Source organism: Aquarana catesbeiana, linkage group LG12 (genome assembly GCF_042186555.1).
Source record: "Aquarana catesbeiana isolate 2022-GZ linkage group LG12, ASM4218655v1, whole genome shotgun sequence".
In the NCBI taxonomy this organism is placed as follows: Eukaryota; Metazoa; Chordata; class Amphibia; order Anura; family Ranidae; genus Aquarana; species Aquarana catesbeiana.
The window spans coordinates 81713506-81732163 of NC_133335.1; the positions used below are offsets into that span (position 1 = coordinate 81713506).

General features: G+C 42.6%; 1 protein-coding gene across 2 annotated transcripts in view; it reads right to left on the bottom strand.

Moving 5' to 3' along the window:
- Nucleotides 1–18658, bottom strand: part of RECQL5 (RecQ like helicase 5) — a 178803-nt gene that overhangs the window by 143689 nt on the left and 16456 nt on the right. For both annotated transcript variants that reach the window (XM_073608124.1, XM_073608125.1), the window contains exons 2-8: nucleotides 18125–18244; nucleotides 12840–12997; nucleotides 10123–10244; nucleotides 6834–7352; nucleotides 6123–6228; nucleotides 5921–6032; nucleotides 5675–5837 (exon numbers count right to left, since the gene is read on the bottom strand). In XM_073608124.1, the coding sequence (XP_073464225.1) occupies nucleotides 5675–5837; nucleotides 5921–6032; nucleotides 6123–6228; nucleotides 6834–7352; nucleotides 10123–10244; nucleotides 12840–12966 (1149 nt within the window). In that variant the 5' untranslated portion in view covers nucleotides 12967–12997; nucleotides 18125–18244. The remainder of the gene's footprint in view (nucleotides 1–5674; nucleotides 5838–5920; nucleotides 6033–6122; nucleotides 6229–6833; nucleotides 7353–10122; nucleotides 10245–12839; nucleotides 12998–18124; nucleotides 18245–18658) is intronic.

Sequence of the window (18658 nt, forward strand, 5' to 3'; positions counted from 1 at the left end):
TGCCTCTAGGGGCTCATGCACACTGCAGCTCAAAAAACAAAACAAAAAACAAAACAAAAAACAAAAACAAAAAAAAAAAAACAAAAAAAAAAAACAAAAAAAAAACACTGCTGTTACAGGCATTTGAGCTTTTATTTCTCTGCCTTGTGCTTTTTTTTTTGTTGCACATTTTTACTGAGCTTCTTCAAGCATAAGCATTTTTTTGAGCCCGAGTGCTTTCACACTGGAGCGTGCACTGGCAGGATGCTAAAAAAAAGTCCTGCAAGCAGCATCCTTGAGGCACTTTAAGAGCGGTCTATACACCGCTAATAAAGCGCCCCTGCTCATTGAAATCAATGGGCAGAGCTGCCGAAGCCCCGGCAAAGCACCGTTACAGCGGCGATTTTAACCCTTTTTCGGCCCCTAGCGGGGGGTTAAAAGCACCCCGCTAGTGGCCAAAAAGTGGCGCTAAAACGACAGTAAAGCGCAGTTAAATATAGCGGCTCAGTGTGAAAGTGCCCTAAATAAGAGGCATGGTGCATTTTTTGTATTTTTTTCCCCACAACTCTATGCAAAATGGAGAATTGTAAAAAAAATAAATAAATAAAAAATAAAATTGTCATATTAACAGATTATTTCTCTCACATGGCATATGCATACTTGCAACCACACGCCAAAACATATTCTGCTACTCCTCCCGAGTATGGCGATATCACGTGTGAGAATTTTTCACAACCTAGCCACATACAGAGGCCCAACATGCAGGCAGCACAAATTACACATCTAATTTCATGACGACCTATTACACTTTTGAAGGCCCTGGAGCACCAGGACAATGGAAAAGCCCCCAAAATGACCCAATTTTTGAAAGCAAAACAGCCGCGGTTATTGGCTGTTTACCACTGTCGGTGACGAGCTGTGTCCTGGGGACACGCTGCAATCGAAATCTCAGTGCTGCAACCTCCTGATTGCTCGCATGTGCCGTTTGAATGGGCCGATGTCATAGGACGTCGTCCCAGAACGAGAGCCTCTCTGCTCCACCATCATTTTACTATACGGCGGACAGAAAGCGATTAAAGTGAACTTTAGTCAGAAAATTAAGTCCTGCTAGATCACTTCAAGCTGGTCTCTTTTGCAAGTAAAGTGATCAAAACATTAAAAAATAAGTGCCTATACTGTTTAAAATCCAGTTATACAATGTCTCACCCTGCTCTACACTTGCTTAGTTGCTCTCCATTTTTGGCAATGTGCCGAAAATCAGACACAATTAAAGCGGATCTGCGGACAGCCTAAACATTTAATGTTTCTCAGGGTTTCAGCAAAATGGAAGCTTCCAGCAAGAAGAAACAGGAGCCATGCTGGAGGAAATTTACAGCACACTAATTTTGGTAGCATATTTAAACATGTGGAATATAAGTTCCTTGCTAAAGAACATTATTTTTTTTATCAAGTTGTTATGGGTAACGTTCCGCTTTAAAAACTAAAAATGACAATTACTTTATGAATAAACAAATATTTTGTCTGTTGTTTTTGATCAACAGCTATGTCACACCCGCTGCTTGGAAGACCACAGTAACATTGACCAGTATATCACTACCTAAAGAGAGTCTGCGGTTATTTCTAAATGATCAATCGCACCTATTATTCCATTTTTATTTTCTAGAAATATGTTCAGCTTATATCCGTTCCGTGTATGTGTCAGGGAACTACACAGCCACGACACCTAATACAAACCAAGAACAAATGAGTCACGCTGTTCAGTTTGAACCTGCTGACATCTCTGTAATGTTATAGACCTAAGGAAGCACCAAGTGGAAAGCAAATTATATGCATGCGAGACACATATTTAACACTAAAAAAACACAAGTTCTACTATAAAGGGAAAATATGACTATTACAGCCCTTTCAACCCCCTCTGCAAAAGTGATTTACCTGGAAGAAAATAGAGTGAGCAAGATCCTCACTGTGCAGCACTGCCCAACACTGAACAGCCTTTTCTTCAAGACAGTCCCAGCCGTGTGAATCCCGTGTCGGCGTGCGGTGCAAGCCTCGTTCGCAGCCGGCTTGCGCTTGGGAGATTTTCGTCACGCCAATACGTCACTTCCGTGCTAGGCGAAAGCGAGGGCTGAAGCGCAAGCCGGCTGCGAACGAGGCTTGCACCACACGCCGACACGGGATTCACACGGCGCCATCCCTACACCCATTACCAACTGCTGGAATAGCTTGGTGCCAGCTTATGGGCACCTGGAAATGTGAGTGTAATACTTCCTTTTTAAACTGAGTATTAATAAAATAGTTTTTACATATTGCGTAATGATCGTTGTCTGTTTCATATGAGGAGGACATGGCGTATATATAGCGCACTGGGGTCAGCAACAATACGGAATATGTGGAGTGGTTATCCCAAATAAATGAACCAAAGGCGCAGTTTAACCAGCATCTAGTGAGTGGTCAATCCAGGTGGTGGTGGTCTTGGCACTAAAGTGGTGAAGGGGTCACGGAAAGTCACGGATGACATATACTACAGAGATCTTGGCATTAATTGCACATTGCACATGAATTTGGACATTTTAGTCTGGTTATAAATGTCACGCACTAATTTTTGCATATATTTATGTTGTAATTTATGTAAAGTACACCCAGTAGGGTGAGAAAGTGGGGCACTACTGTACGTAGAATTTTGGGGGGCATAATGATTGTGTAAATCTGGAATATAACAGAGTGGTGTGTTTTAGAGTAGCGCATTCAACACATATATATATTTTTTACTAAATACAGTTAACCTCCCTGGCGGTATGATTATTTCATATTTTTGATGCTGAAAGCGGTACCATTATTTTGCATGGAAATTTGGTGTTTTATATTGTAGGCCTATAATTCTTAGGAATACCTCACTTAAATCTGTCCAAACCAGAGTCTAGTAGACATCCCGGGTATGATAAAGTTTGAAACACAAAATCATAAATTATAATATAATAAATAACTATAAATAATTATACCAAATAATAATAATAAAAATTATTCAATAATGTAATCAAAAACACTGAAATTTGCTCAGTTGCAGATTTGTTGCTGTCATTACTTTTCAGTGTTTGATGACGGATCTCCCCACAAATCACTATCGCTCAATTCTGCAAGTTTTCTAGCTGGTCTAAAACCACTTTTGATGTAAAAGGATGGTTTTGGTTGCTATGGACAATCTCCAGTTTCCAGGCAGAAATAACAGTTTTTATGATATAAAACTTCATGCAGGCCACTGGAGAAACCACTAGGGACAAAAGGGATGTGAAATAATTTCATACGGTAATGTAAGTGTACTGTATGTATTGTGTGTGTTTCACTTTTTGAATTTTGCGCCATTCTCCATCCCCGTGCGTTGCAACGCTTGCAGGGAACGGAGCTTGGCTCCATGATGAATTGTGTGGAGGATGAGCCACTCACACAGCGGGGAGACATCGCAGGATGCAGGGGACAAGGTAAGTAAGCTCTTCCTGGATCCTGCGATGCGATCCCGAGTCTGGCTCGGGGGAACAGCTTTTGGTTCTGAAATTCCACCCCGAGCCAGACTTGGGAATACCGCTAGGGAGGTTAACAAACAGCTATACAACTGAAAAGATCCCAGTTCAAGCATTGCATTATTAGTGGTGTTGAGACATCTCATAAGGACATACATGATTCTAGAGATACAGTATATTATTACTGAATGAGTCTCAGTCCCTATTGAGCGGATATAGATTGCTTTGGCTGAGCTCTTTTCAGTTGTAGCTGTCTGTGAACAACATTCAACACTTACTGAAAAAAAAGGACTGCTATAAGTACTGTGTATATTGGAACTTGCTATAATGCAGTGGCCAGCAGATATTTACCAAGTGTCTATGTACTTAACATGGTATTTTAATCCATACATTTTGTAATGAATAATATTTTTAGGGGGCACAGTTCTACTAATTACTTTTGATTACTTGCTGGAGTGAGAATTTTCATTTGGATGAGATAAGTTTTGAGGAGTGGCCTCTTATGCAGGTTTCTTGGGATTAAAGTTGTATATTTAATATACCAGGGACTCCAAACCTTGGTGGTGGTTAGTAGTAGTACTCAAGACCTGGGTGGTGGTTAGAAGTAGTACTCAAGAACTGGGTGGTGGTTAGTAGTAGTAGTACTCCAGACCTGGGTGGTGGTTAATAGTAGTACTCCAGACCTGCGTGGCGGTTAGTATTAGTAGTCCAGGCCTTGGTGGTGGTTAGTAGTAGTACTCCAGAACTGGGTGGTGGTTAGTAGTAGTACTCCAGACCTAGGTGGTGGTTAGTAGTAGTACTCCAGACCTGAGTAATGGTTAGTAGTAGTACTCCAGACCTGGGTAATTGTTAGTAGTAGTACTCCAGACCTGGGTAATTGTACTCAAGAACTGGGTGGTGGTTAGTAGTAGTAGTAGTACTCCAGACCTGGGTGGTGGTTAATAGTAGTACTCCAGACCTGCGTGGCGGTTAGTATTAGTAGTCCAGGCCTTGGTGGTGGTTAGTAGTAGTACTCCAGAACTGGGTGGTGGTTAGTAGTAGTACTCCAGACCTAGGTGGTGGTTAGTAGTAGTACTCCAGACCTGAGTAATGGTTAGTAGTAGTACTCCAGACCTGGGTAATTGTTAGTAGTAGTACTCCAGACCTGGGTAATTGTACTCAAGAACTGGGTGGTGGTTAGTAGTAGTAGTAGTACTCCAGACCTGGGTGGTGGTTAATAGTAGTACTCCAGACCTGCGTGGCGGTTAGTATTAGTAGTCCAGGCCTTGGTGGTGGTTAGTAGTAGTACTCCAGAACTGGGTGGTGGTTAGTAGTAGTACTCCAGACCTAGGTGGTGGTTAGTAGTAGTACTCCAGACCTGAGTAATGGTTAGTAGTAGTACTCCAGACCTGGGTAATTGTTAGTAGTAGTACTCCAGACCTGGGTAATTGTACTCAAGAACTGGGTGGTGGTTAGTAGTAGTAGTACTCCAGACCTGGGTGGTGGTTAATAGTAGTACTCCAGACCTGCGTGGCGGTTAGTATTAGTAGTCCAGGCCTTGGTGGTGGTTAGTAGTAGTACTCCAGAACTGGGTGGTGGTTAGTAGTAGTACTCCAGACCTAGGTGGTGGTTAGTAGTAGTACTCCAGACCTGAGTAATGGTTAGTAGTAGTACTCCAGACCTGAGTAATGGTTAGTAGTAGTACTCCAGACCTGAGTAATGGTTAGTAGTAGTACTCCAGACCTGAGTAATGGTTAGTAGTAGTACTCCAGACCTGGGTAATTGTTAGTAGTAGTACTCCAGACCTGGGTAATTGTTAGTAGTAGTAGTACTCCAGACCTGGTTAGTGGAGTCCTGACTTTTTTTTTTGCTGCCACAGTCCTATTCAACTCTATAGATGACTCCTTGAGTATGGACCTATTCATAGGAAGGAACAGGGACAGCAGCATGCATGCATAGCGGTTGCAAGGTTTAGCTGGGATTGTTTAGGAGAAAAATTGTACAGTGCCCGCCAGCACCGCACAGCAAAAATATTAGGGGTGGGGATGTGAATAAGTATTGACCGCACAAGCAAGAACTATAGAGGGGGTTCATAAGGTACAATTTCACTAAAAGTAAATTAGTCCTTTAAATATTTTCTTTTAAAAAACTCTAAATTCAAGCAGCATATGAGTAGTTTAGCCTTGGATGCTTAAACTCACCTGAGCTTTTGTGATCTCCTTTTTGATAAGAAAGCTGACTTGGTCCCTGTCAGTACGGGAGTAGTAGACACGGCAAAAAGATTGCCTGCCATCTCGGCCAGCCCGTCCTGATTCTTGGTAGTAGCCAGCCAATGACTTGGCAACATTCCAGTGAGCAACAAACCTGCCACAAATAAAAGGCAAGTTAATACAGGATTGTAATGAATAGATTTCCTACATCCTAATATTACAATCAGATCAACACACCTCACATTGGCTTTATCCACTCCCATTCCAAAGCTGATGGTGGCCACTATCACTGGAACAACCTCGTCCATCCACTGATTCTGGATACTCACTCTATCTCCTGCTTTGAGACCTAATAAAGAAAAACATTTGTACTTTTGGTAAATTATATTTTTAAAGTATACTATGCAAAAAATGGTTTAATCTATAAACTGTCACTTACCAGCATGATAGGCCTTGGAGGGGACGCCTCGCTGAGTCAATTGTATTGCCACTTCCTCACAAGAGTCTCTGGTACGGCAGTACACTATTCCACAGCCAGAGAAACCCTGTGTATGAGCAGACCAATGTATTACGTAGCTTACCAGAAATATCTGTTGGCAAACGTTTTAAATGCCTCCTTATGTTTTATAGCCTGCCCTAGAAAAACAAAACAATCTTCTGGCTTTTACATGTTTTAACCAAATCTTCTGATAAACCTCTTTTAAAGGGATATATTGGAAAACTTTTCTCGAAAAGCAGCTGCAGCCATTGATCAGTGCAATATGACGGCAGCCGGTCAGAATGCATTTCTCTTGCATTTTCTTTTTTTGTTCATTTTATTCTTTTTTTGTTCAGCCAGTAGGTTGAAAAAAAGCTGACAGCGTGTGACCAGCTTAAGTATGCATCTGTGAAGCTGTTATAGCCGCTAAGGGTGGGCCAACACAACATTGAACCCCACGGACTAAGACTGGGATGTCATGTGCGTGTAAAGGCAGGCATCTCAATACTTTAGTTAATATAGTGTATATTCAAGACTGGATTTTAGATTTGTTAGTGTTTTAAAAAGTAACAGACATGCATGCCTTAAGGTTATACTGGCAATTAAAGTGAGCAGTTGGTAAATCATTAACACAATTTACCATTCCAGTTTATTTGATTTAATTTTTCTTACCCCTGTAGGCTTCTTCTCTCCTAGAGCTTTCAAACAAAAATCCTTGAGGTTCCCATAAGGATCTGACAAAAGCTCCTTCATCTGAACATCATAGAAAAGATTGAAACGAAAGCAAGGTGTTTTGAACATTGCAATTGGTTGGTGCAGCTTCAGTGATGATATAATGTCATCTTGTACTTGCTTGGTGGCTGTGGCAGTGAGAGCAACACAGGGTATTTGCGACAAGCGAGTTCTCAAGGTCCCCAAACGCTGGTAATCAGGACGAAAATCATGGCCCCATTCAGAGACACAATGGGCTTCGTCTATGATGAGATAGGACAGGAGGCCCCGAGAAAGCAGCATGTTCAGGGTGGGCTGAAAAGATGAGGCAGCGGCCATTTCAGGGGTGATATACAGAAGCTTGGTTTTGGGGCTCTCACACTCCAGATCTTGCATGATTTGTTTGCGTTCTGCAGCGGGCAGTTTGGAGTTGAGGGAGCAGGCGTTAATTTTCAGGGCTACAAGGTGGTCTATTTGATCCTGTATATTGGAACAAAGGGGAACAAGGACTAGTTAAACAGTTCACTGAAAACTGATACTTCAGTTACTAAGGCTGCTTTCATGCTGAGCAGTTTTTGAAGCGCTTTTGTGTTTAAAAAAAAAATTGCAAGGAAAAGAAAAAGGCTTCCCTTTAAATTCTATGTATTTCTTCACACTGGTCCGTTGCAGTGTAAAAAAAACTTTTTGCCGCATTTTTGGTGAATGTTTGGTCAGTTAAAGAAAATAAAAAAAGAAAAAATAGCACCTTCCCATTGAATTCAATGGAAAACCCAAAAACACATCCCTGATGTGCTTTTGGGTCACATGTCCTTTTCAAAAAAATGCATCAATCGCATATGCGTTTTTGTAGCAGATACGTGTGCAAGTAGCCTTACTGCTGTTATTATAGCAGGACCTTCCTGAACCACAGCTGAATACAATTTTGAAATATGGGAGTTGTTTTACCTGCCAAGTATTTGCTCAGCCAGTACTGAGACTTAGGGCTCATCCACACTAGCTTTGCTCTCTGAAGAGTGATCCGAGTTCAGACTGCTCTTCAAAGAGTATCTGACAAGTGGTGAGGCTGCTTTAACCCTTTAATCTCTGCACCAGCATGCCGCAACCGACTGCACTACACACGGATGCGGGGTGCTTGTAGAGTGGCCCTACTCACGTAAATGGGGGACTGTAAAAGCATGGTTCAAGTGCTGGGTTTACCACCCTCCAATCGTGAACACACTTACACAGCCCTGGCAGACAGGACAGCTAGGTTAGTAAACCTCACCTTTTCTCCACTAAAGTTATGCAACACAGCTTGGTCCCCAACCACTTTTTCTCGTAGTTAGACAACACGGCTTGGTCCCCAACCTGTCCCAAGACTGTATTTGGGCAATTAAAAAGCAGCTTCAGAATGAAAAGTCCAACATTCTGGTCTCTTCTTCCGTCAGCATGTTTTTTGTCAGCACATATACATGGATCAGATCCTTTTGGCTCAGGGTGCTCACTACCCCTCCGTCAGTCTAGGAACTGTTGTACAGGAAACTACAGGAGGCTGAAATTAATACAAAATTCAGGTAATTAAACTATGCCTTGAGTTCAGCTATAAAATACTGAACAAAAGAAACAATATTATATTTCCCAGGGACTCATAATAACATAACATAGAATGCAGCAGAGGACAACAATGCTCAAAGCCAAGAACTATGGCACAGATATTCCAGAATATAGATGTTACTGCAGAAGTCCCGTAGAAAGAAGCCAATGGGTGATTAAACCCAACAGACTCTATCGAAGCCTAAAAAATAAATTTATGGTAAATGAACTAACTTTTTAACTAACTAGGAGTTAATAAGAAACAGTAAATGTTACAGGCACTGTACACAAAAGATATTACACTCTAAAAACAGCAGAGCATAGAGATATATAAAAACACACAACTATATTTACATAGAGCTTCCAATTACATTTAGTAACCTGTTTATAAAAAGATATTGAACTCAAGCATCCTAGATTCACTGGTCAAATCTGGTTGCCAAAAAAAAAAAAAACCACAACAACAATGAATGTTATTGGGAAAACTGCCAATGTTAGGGAATGTGAACATGCAGTGTATCCCTGGTATTACCAGGGTTACACCCATCTGGATGCACTGCTTCTATTGTTAGATTAGAAGTCAGTGAAAAGTAAATTGAAGAACGTAAGATAAAAGGAAAACAAAAAGAAAACTGGTTAAGCACAGAAAACATCTCCACAGGAGGTCCAAAACATAAGGACACTAGAAAAGAATTGCAGGGTGGGGTTAAGGGAGACCAGAGGGCATACCCAGCAAAGCATGTGCCAGCGTCCAATCACCTAAAAGCTAACAGTCTATAACCTGGGGGGGGGGGGGGGGTCTATGAATACCCAGCTTGTGTCCTGTATGATTAAGACAAATAATGTTACTACACAGGTTTGTCTCAATCTGTGCAAATATGTTCATTAAGGCCCCCTACACACGATTGGCCATAGAAGTCAACGGGTGGCCACCCATTAACTTCTTTGGGCAGGCGGATGTCAGTGTCTGCTGACGCCCGCCTGCCATCTGATCCGACAGGATCCGCTCAAAACAGACGGATGGCGATACGTTCACCATCCGTCCAGTGGATCTGATGGGATCGGATGAAAACGGACAGGCTGTCCGTTTTCATTCGATCTCCCCATAGAAAACAGCAGGGCTCTGACAGGTCCAATCCTGCACAGTGAGCCGAGATGGAGCTGTCATCCGCCTGCTCAGCGGGGATCAACGGAGCGATCTCTCGCTGAGCTAGCGGAGTCCGACCAACGGATCGGCTCCGTGTGAACCCAGTCTACGTGGGCACTCCTCTGCTGCAATCTTTGTCAATAGGCAACAGTGTTGGGATTACTGGAAATGTGCAACAATGTATTCTCATGTATAAGGTTTACAGAAAATATGTAACAGTGTATGAGGTCTTGCTAACCAATACCACAAATGTGAATATACTGTATGGGCGGTCATAGACAGTTCGTAACTCGGCCGGTTCCCGATTTGAACCATGTATGGGCCAGCTGAATGATTGATCGATCAACTTGGGTACAACCAGCCTGCTAAATTTTGCAAGAGATTATCGCTAGCTGCTGGTAATAATCAAGGTCTTCTCCTGATGGGGGTGGCTTCCCCCGCCTCACCCCGCCCCCACCAGGAGAATACAATGGTGGTTGCAGGAAAGAAATTTGCTAAGTGTATGGCTTGCTTAAGGGTTTCTGTCATTACCTGAATCAGTGCAATGAGTGGAGAGATAACAATAGTAATTCCCACTGAAAGAACAGCAGGAAGCTGATAACAGAGAGACTTGCCAGCTCCAGTTGGCATGCACACGAACACATCTTTGTCACCTGAAAAAGACACCACACAATATGATATAAGTAATAAAAAAAGAAGAGTAAGGGCTCATTGATTAGAGCTTTATTGAGAGGTCTCAAATGACATTTCATTTACTTCTACTGCCTGCAGCATGATGCAAGGCAGTGGATTGTGCTACACAATGCTGTGTTGGAAAAAGTACTTCATGCAGTACTTTTTTTCAGTGCACACCAAAGTGATGTGAACTAGCCTCATGAGGAACAAGGGTTTTCACTTGGCATGTGTTAGAACTACACTGGAAAAGGTTGCCTAACGCAGTTCCAACGCATTAATAGAGTGAACAAGCCCTAAAAACAGAAAAATCATAATCTAATTAGATGATCAACCTATGCACTTCTGGCACTGGATAGCCTCAGGTAGTCCGGTTATTGTGTGCGTCACAGTTGAGGGAAGAGAACCACGGGTCTTAGGTCTTTTTTTATTTTCTTTCAAGTCAAATCTTGATTTCTTTCTGCTAGGAAAAGGCGTGTGTCTGGGGTTTAGTGTTTAATTTGTTTTTTGGGTTTTTTTGGGGGGGCAATTTTATTTTTATATATTTGTGATAGGGTCTTTAATTTTATTTTTTCTTGGGGTCAGCAACACATACCAATGAGGTCCAGTTTATCGAACCAAGTCACCACATTGTGAAGTACCACATTCGCAATCCCATAATGCCATGGGCGATAATAAAATGAAGCAATCCCATCTTCACCATGTCTGGGAGGTCTAAAGGGAGAGGCAGAGGTTCTTCATGTGCTGCTAGTAAGGGGAGAAAGGGTTCTGTATTTGAAGACCAAAGTGGTGATCAGGTCGCACTTTTGAAAGGGAGGACACATCTGTTTTTCCTTTCTAGCAGTAGATGTGCTATAAAGAGCTCATGAAGGAGGTGAGGGAATGGGTAACCAAGCCTTTAGCATTATTCTCTTCCTCCTTCTGCCAGGCACACAGAGTCATCAACAGCTGCAAATGTTCCCTCTTCTTCCTCTTTTACAGCTAATCTTCATGGTATCACCAAAATTGGTATTGAGAATCAGCTGAAGTATTTGAGTACACCATCAGTAACTTGCTGCAGTGGGATGAACTGGGATTAATTTTATCCAATGTTGAGGAAGGGAATGCCAGGAACATAGAGTGAGGTGACAACGGGCAGAGAAAACAAATAGCTAGTTTTCTTCTGCAGCTTACTGCCAAGTAGGCATCTGCTGCAAACACTGTAGTGGTTTGCAGCCTCTGCCTATAGCGTATTAAGCATGGTAAATTTACAAGTCAATTGGGTACCACATGCATGAGGAGAGATAAGAATATTCACCACAAAGCGCTGTGGGCACAACACAGAAACAATATAAGTCAACAGCAAAAGGCCTGAACTCCTCCTTCCCACAAGCCCTTTTCTACCTCTCAACGCACTACACAGAAATCTCAATCTGTATCCACTCCAACATCTACAGTCTCAAGAAATAAGGATGGAAGTCTTATACCTTAAGGATGGGTACACGCGGGCCGAAAATTTGCTTGATATGCAAAACTGCCCTCATGCTGGATCTCGACCTTGGACATGCTACAGCAGTTGAACTTGCATCAGTAGGCTGCTAATGAGTATTTAATGGAGTATGGGATAAAAGCAGGCTCTGGGGTTTTTTTCGCCATGGCAGTGGCTCATCACTCAAGACTTATCTACCATCTTGTTTCTACTTACAACCAGAATGGTGAGCCTTGATATTGTGGGGGTCAGCAATGAAATCCCTCTGGTGTTCCAGCTGGAGCAAGTACGTGTTGAACAAGGTTGGGCATGCGAGGCACAGCAACAGGAGAAAGAGGAAGACTTCCTGCTTTCTCATAGCCCGACTTATTTTGAAACCATCCCTATGAGGCAGCACCAAACACAGGAGGAGCATGAGGAGAAGGAGGGTTTAGATGCCAGCAGTCAGGAGGAGGACATGGGCTAGACTTCTAGGGGTTTTCCCCCTGCCAAACTTTACTTGTTGTACATGGGTGGGGTGAGATAGTTGTGGACAACATTGTCCTCAGCAACACTGAGGGTCAGGTTCCACTGCAGTTTTAAATTTGTGGCAGATGGGCACATTCAAACTGCAGTGATTTACCTTTACTGTGCAATTGTTTTGCACAGAAGAGCCCCAATCCTCCTCTTCTGGGTTCCCGCATCGGCACTTCTGGCTCCTCCCCACCCACTGAGTGCCCCCAGTGAAAGCTGCTTCCTAGGGGGCAGTGGTACATGCTCACTTCCGAGCCCAGCTGTTTGTGTCTATTCAGATACACAGCTCCACCCTCCACTCTCTGCTCACAGGTTTGACTGACAGCAAAATGAGCCAATGACTCCAGCTGCTTTCAGCCAAGCCTGTGAGAGCCAGGAAAAGAGGAGAGGAGTAAAGATCTGCTGCAAATGTGCACAGCACTATATCAAAACCGGGCTCAGGTAAGGAGGACTGGGGGGCTACTATTAAATGTTTTTTTTTTTTATTTAATGTGAGAATGCATTAGGGTCAAAAACCTTTTACCTTTACAACCACTTTAGGTCCCTGCACTAAATCTACTAGGAAATAAGAAAAGCGTATGAAAACGTCAGTCACCTCTAACCACAGTACGAGTTGCATTCTCCTGCAGATCAGACCGAAAAGAGTCAAAGCCAAAAATCTTCTTCAGGGTAGACTGTACCCTGCACTTTGGTCGTGCTGATGAGGAACACTCTGCACTCATCTTTTACAGAAGAAAAAGGCATCTAATCCTCCTGCAGGAAAGAAATCAATTATTCAATCACATAGAGAAAATATCTAAATGACGACAAAAATCAGAGCTCTGCAGGAACTATAGGTTGTGCAATGTAGAAGTCCGATAAAGGCAACTGAGCTTTTGGAGATTCGTGTCAATATAAAAGCCACTAAAACCATCACAAAGAAGCAGACTGTACACAAATGAAACCAACAATAACTTTCTATGTTTGCTTGTCAGACAAATGTTTAACTTTGCTGTATTATTTCTGATATATATAATGGGGTTTACTGCAATTTAAAAAAGGGATTGTGTTGCGAGAACATTAACTGAACACAGTGGTGTTGCCCACAGCATAGTAGCATCTACACCTTTCAAATCACCGATTTAAAATCATTGTAAAGGCATTTATTTTTTATTTTTATATCAAACATGTTATACTTACCTGCTCCGTGTAATTGTATTACATAATTACATATTAGGTGAGATTGAAAAAAGAGACACAAGTTCATCCAGTTCAACCTATGTGTGTGTTAATGTTAATAGTAAATTGTATACCCCTGTATGTTGTGGTCGTTAAGCCGCCCATCTAATATATTTTTTTTTTTTAATCAATGCTCCCCGCTGATATCACTGCTTGTGCAAGAGAATTCCACATTCTTACCACTCCGACAGTAAAGAACCCTTTACGCAGTTTAAGGTTAACCCGCTTTCTCTTTTAATTTTTGTGAATGGCCACTTGTCTTTTTAAATTCCCTGTCACTGAAAAGTTTGTTCACAATGCTAGGGTCACCAGTACTGTATTTGTACATCAACATCATATCCCCTCTCAAGCGTCTCCTCTCCAGAGAGAATAAGTTCAACGATTGTTGTCTTTCCCCATGGCTGAGATCCTCCAGTCCCTTAATTAGCTTTGTTGCCCTTCTCTGTACTCCAGTTCCAGTACATCCTTCCTGAGAACTGGTGCCCAGAACTGGACGGCATACTCCATGTGCGGCCGGACCAGAGTCTTGTGAGAGAATTATCGTATTGCACAGAGCGGCCTGATCCTCCTCTTCTGGGGTCCGCCGCAGCGCTCTTGGCTCTTCTTAGTGCTCCCCCATAGGAGGTGGTTTTCTATGGGGCACACATGCAGGCTTCCTCCTGACTTGGCTGTGTGCGTCTATCTACTGACACATATAGTACGGCTCAGCCCCAATCCTGTTCCCTCCTCACAGCATTTATTTGACAGCAGCCGGAGCCACTGGCTCTCAGCTTGTGAGAGGAGACAGAGAGAGAACCAGCACTGCTGCAGACTGGCACAGTGCTGGATCAATCCAGAACTCAGGTAAGTATTTGGTTTTTATGAACTGGCCAAGAATCGAACCATGTAGGGCCAGCTTTACACTCAGTAGGATGTGTTCCTTGTGATGATGCTTCTTCCACTAGGTGAAACCATTCTTTGTCTATGTCTCATTAAGAGTGCCTGACTATGCCCTCCTTTCCACCCAGTTCCACCATTCATAGAAACTGTACTGCTACAGCCTCTGTGAATAAAAAAGGATCTATGAATGGAGTAGGCAGACCTATCAGTTATCCTCCAATCTTCCTCTCATAGATCACTTTTCATTCATACATGCCGTAGAACAGCTTTGAAAAATGGTGGAGCTGGACGGAAAGAGCAGGCATAGTTAGGCACTTCTAAAAAGGGGGAGAGGCCGTGACAGCCCCTTAGTTCTGTTAACCCCTGCCACAACGGAAGGGGGCATGGATGGAGGAGCATTTCACCTAACAAGAGAAGAGTCAGCACAAAGGACACATCCTACCGACTGTAACTTATGTCCCTTAGGTAACGTATGGGACGTGCATTGTTTTGACTGCAAGGTTACGAAATATTGTATAACAATGAGGGACATGTTGGTGCTTTAAAGCTGATCTGTAGGCAAACTGCTAAAGACCCAGATGAAATGCATATGTGGGAGCTGATCTGCCTGCCAAAGGATTTGTATTTTTGTCCATCAAATTCTTACACAGTAAGAATTTACACAGAGATTTACACAGTTATGCCACACAGCAGACATGTCTGGCAGGTCAGAAGGCCTGAATTTTCTCTGCTACAGTTAATCAACATTTACGAGTCTTGTCCCTCACTCAGCCTGTGAAAGGAGAAGCAACAAACTGATAAACTCATCTCTGTTACTCTATTCTCACCTGTCAGCATGCTCATTTTTTCCCCGTGAACACTACAACATAAGGTACTGGTTCTTTTTGCTGGTTCTCTCTCTCCCAGTCGGAGATCAAGCTCTTCCCATCTGTGTGGTTGTGTGCTGCGTGTAGGGCAGCCCATTTATTTCAATGGTCATTGCTACCCACAGAAACACAGAGAAAGAAATTCCCTTTTTTTTTTTTTTTTTTTTTTTTAAAATTGCACCACACCGAAAACGCACTGTGTTTAGGATTCAATGACACTCTTGCACGTCTGCTTAGGAACAGCACGTTTGTTGGCATATCAGGAACATGAATGATTTTGCGTGCGTTCCCTGACAAGCAGTAAGGTGAACCTAGCCCTAGACTGGTGTGCATCAAGCCTGAAAATAACTTTTCAAGGATGCCCTGACTAGAAAGTGGTTGATATATGCTGGTCTATACAACAGTTTGTGTTTCTTTTTGTTTACTGGTAGGATGATGTTTATCATGTCCCAAAGAAGCAGTTGTTTACTAGTTTACCTAAATTCAAGGCACCTTTTTAGAGCAAAGTGACAGGTTCTCTTGAAAGCCCACCATTTTATACTTTTCTCACTCCCCTGATGCTCCATTCATGTGTCAAAATACCTGGTAGTTCCAGATATAGGGGAGAACCTGATCTTCATCCTTTTCTCCTAAGATGCAATGTTAACATGTGAGAGGCTAATTGCCAGACCTAAACCTTGTCATGCAGGTGGAGGGCAGAAGGTCATTTACCTTATGTGAGCTCTGACACTGAACGTCACTGAGCTTACACAGGGATTAGACTCAGGACTCTAACAGATAAACTGTATGGCAAGAGAGTGAGTAAAGGTGAGTATCAGTGGATGGTGGAACCTGTCAATGGGGTTGATTTACTAAAAGCGGAGAGTGCAAAATCTGGTGCAGCTGTGCATGGTAGCCAATCAGCTTCCAACTTCAGGTTGTTCAGTTCTTTGACCAAAAAAATAAAAACTGAAAGCTGGTTTCTATGCAAAGCTGCACCAGATTTTGCACTCTCCAGTATTAGTAAATCAACCCCAATATGTCTTTAATGGGCAAAGTAACAGATGACTTTAGGATCAGTGCTGCACAATGTCTAACACTGAAATGATCATTACGACATAGGGGAAATGTTCCAGTAAAGCAGATCCTGACTGTGGAATGTTATTTTCACAGTATTCAGTGCTTCTGTTTGTCTTTCACATCACACTGGAAACAACTTCTACCAGCTGCTTTTCTTGGACATCCGCTTTCCCTCGTTAGCCAAGTCTACCCCTTCAGATTCCTCATGCTCTCCTATGGAAATATCAGTGAAGGGAACTTAATTAACCTATTTGGCCTAAAGACAAATTGCCCAGTAGTTACAGCAGCAGAGACTGGTACAGAAACCCCATTCACTGAGAATGCAGATGTATATAAGGCCAGTCATAGACAAGTCGAAAACCGAACATTCTGTCACTGAAAAACGAAAATGGAGCATACGACTGTGCCATTATTTGTTTCATTTTTCTTTAAAAAATCCAGCATGTTGGATCAGGCACTTTTGATTGTGCCACAAAAATCGTGTGTCGCAGATGGCATACTAATGATGTGAAAAACAAGCGACCTGATGATCGACAAGAATTTTCCTTTGGTTTTTGACTCATCTATGGCCTGTTTAGGCAGCCAGCCTCCATATGTGAAGAGAATGTGTGGGTGGGAACGTTTCAATCAAGCAAACGAAATATGAAGCCATTGAATGAGCAGTTCAGCACTGTGACCGTACTCTTCCACTTCCGTCAATCCCTTCCTGCCATTTCTCCCCCTCCTCCTTTTTCTTATGTTGTCCCCCAGCAGAACCTTTTCTTAGCTTTCTTTCTTCAAGCTCTAATAGTACTATGCCATTACCTTGAGGGGTTGGCATTTAGGAGGTTAAAACATGCAGTGAGGAAATGTGATATCACCTCCTCACTGCCTTTCAAATGCCTCTGAAATGTGGGCTCTGATGAAGAAGGAATACCTTCGAAACGCGTCAGCCAGCAGCGGTTCGTATGTCCACTCTCCAGGACTCAGAAACTGCAATCAGTAGACAGACTGCCATATGTCAAAGACCTTTTTAAGCATGATTGTCTCCTACTTTTGTGAGTAGTTTTCATTATGTTTTCTGAATAAATGTACCAAAAGATAATGCACTAGGCTGGTGCACCCTCTTTTCTTTGTGTTTTTGTCTACTACTAGGATATCCCTATCCTGGAGGGCAGCAAGGCCGAAAGCCATTATCCAATTTGATCTTTTGGATCACCTAGCCAACACACCTGTGCGCAGGAGTATTTGCTTTTTTTGTTGCCTCTGAAAAGTGTTCTGAGCATGGATCACTTTTCAGTGGAGTGACAGTGCCTGCTGCAAGTGTGAACAACCCTTTGTCCCATAGAATACTATTAGGTTGCAAATTTTTGCCACATTTTCTGAAAGTGCGCCAAAAGTCCCGCATGCTGCATCTTTGGTGTGCTTTTAGAAAAACCCTACAAAATGGTGCAACTGAAATGATTTTCGTCAACTAAAATATTAGATTAAGATTAAGGCGACTAAAACTAAAACAATTGCTGATTACTAAAAAGGGACTAAAACTAAAATGGCATAAAATGGGACTAAAACTAAAATGGCATTTTAGTCAAAAGACTAAGACTTAAACTAAACCGAAATCTGCTGCCAAAATTACCACTGCTGTCAGTCACTGCTCTCTGCAGCACCGGGCTGGGGAGGATAGGGGTGCCCTGAGAGGCGGAGACAGACGTCAGTCAGGCAGCTGGGTGGATCCTGACAATATGGTGAGGATCTTTAAACAGACTGAGGTGGCTTTGTGATGTCAGCGGACAGTAATTTCACTGCTGTGACCCAGAAGAGAAGAATGGCCATAGCAGTATTAAACCCAACAGCAAACATTTATTATATTGCAGCTTACCAATTCTGCCAATCAGTGATGGCTGTATTTGTTTCTTTTTTAAGCTTTCTTTTCTTCTTATTTCATCTGGTGATCTAGCTAGTAAGTCTCTTGTTTTTCACAAGCTCCAGCAGAATGTATCTGTTTACATGGATGAGAAAAAACAGTTAACACTGACAGGGGTGATTAAAATGATCAGTTTTTATTTATTCATGTAAAAGCTTTATCCGAAAAGGAAAAAAGATGGTTTGCCATAACTGTTTAAAAAGTGTGTGCCGGAGTTTGGCTTCAAATTGTTAGCAGCCAGGCCTGTTTGTTTTTGTTTGATCTGGACTGGAAGTGGCTCAGGGTACAAGCTGGGTGACTCAGAGGCAGCATCACCAAGACCTCTCTCTTCTTTCCAGAGCTCTCTAGAAGGTTCTGGAAAGAGAGGAGGAGAGGGGAGGTGGAGCTGCCTGGGGTATTCTGAGGAGCCCTGATCAATCCCCAACTTGGAATTGGCAGGAGGCAGGCCTCCTCAAATACCCAGGGTCAGCCCAGTTTGGGAGAAGTTGT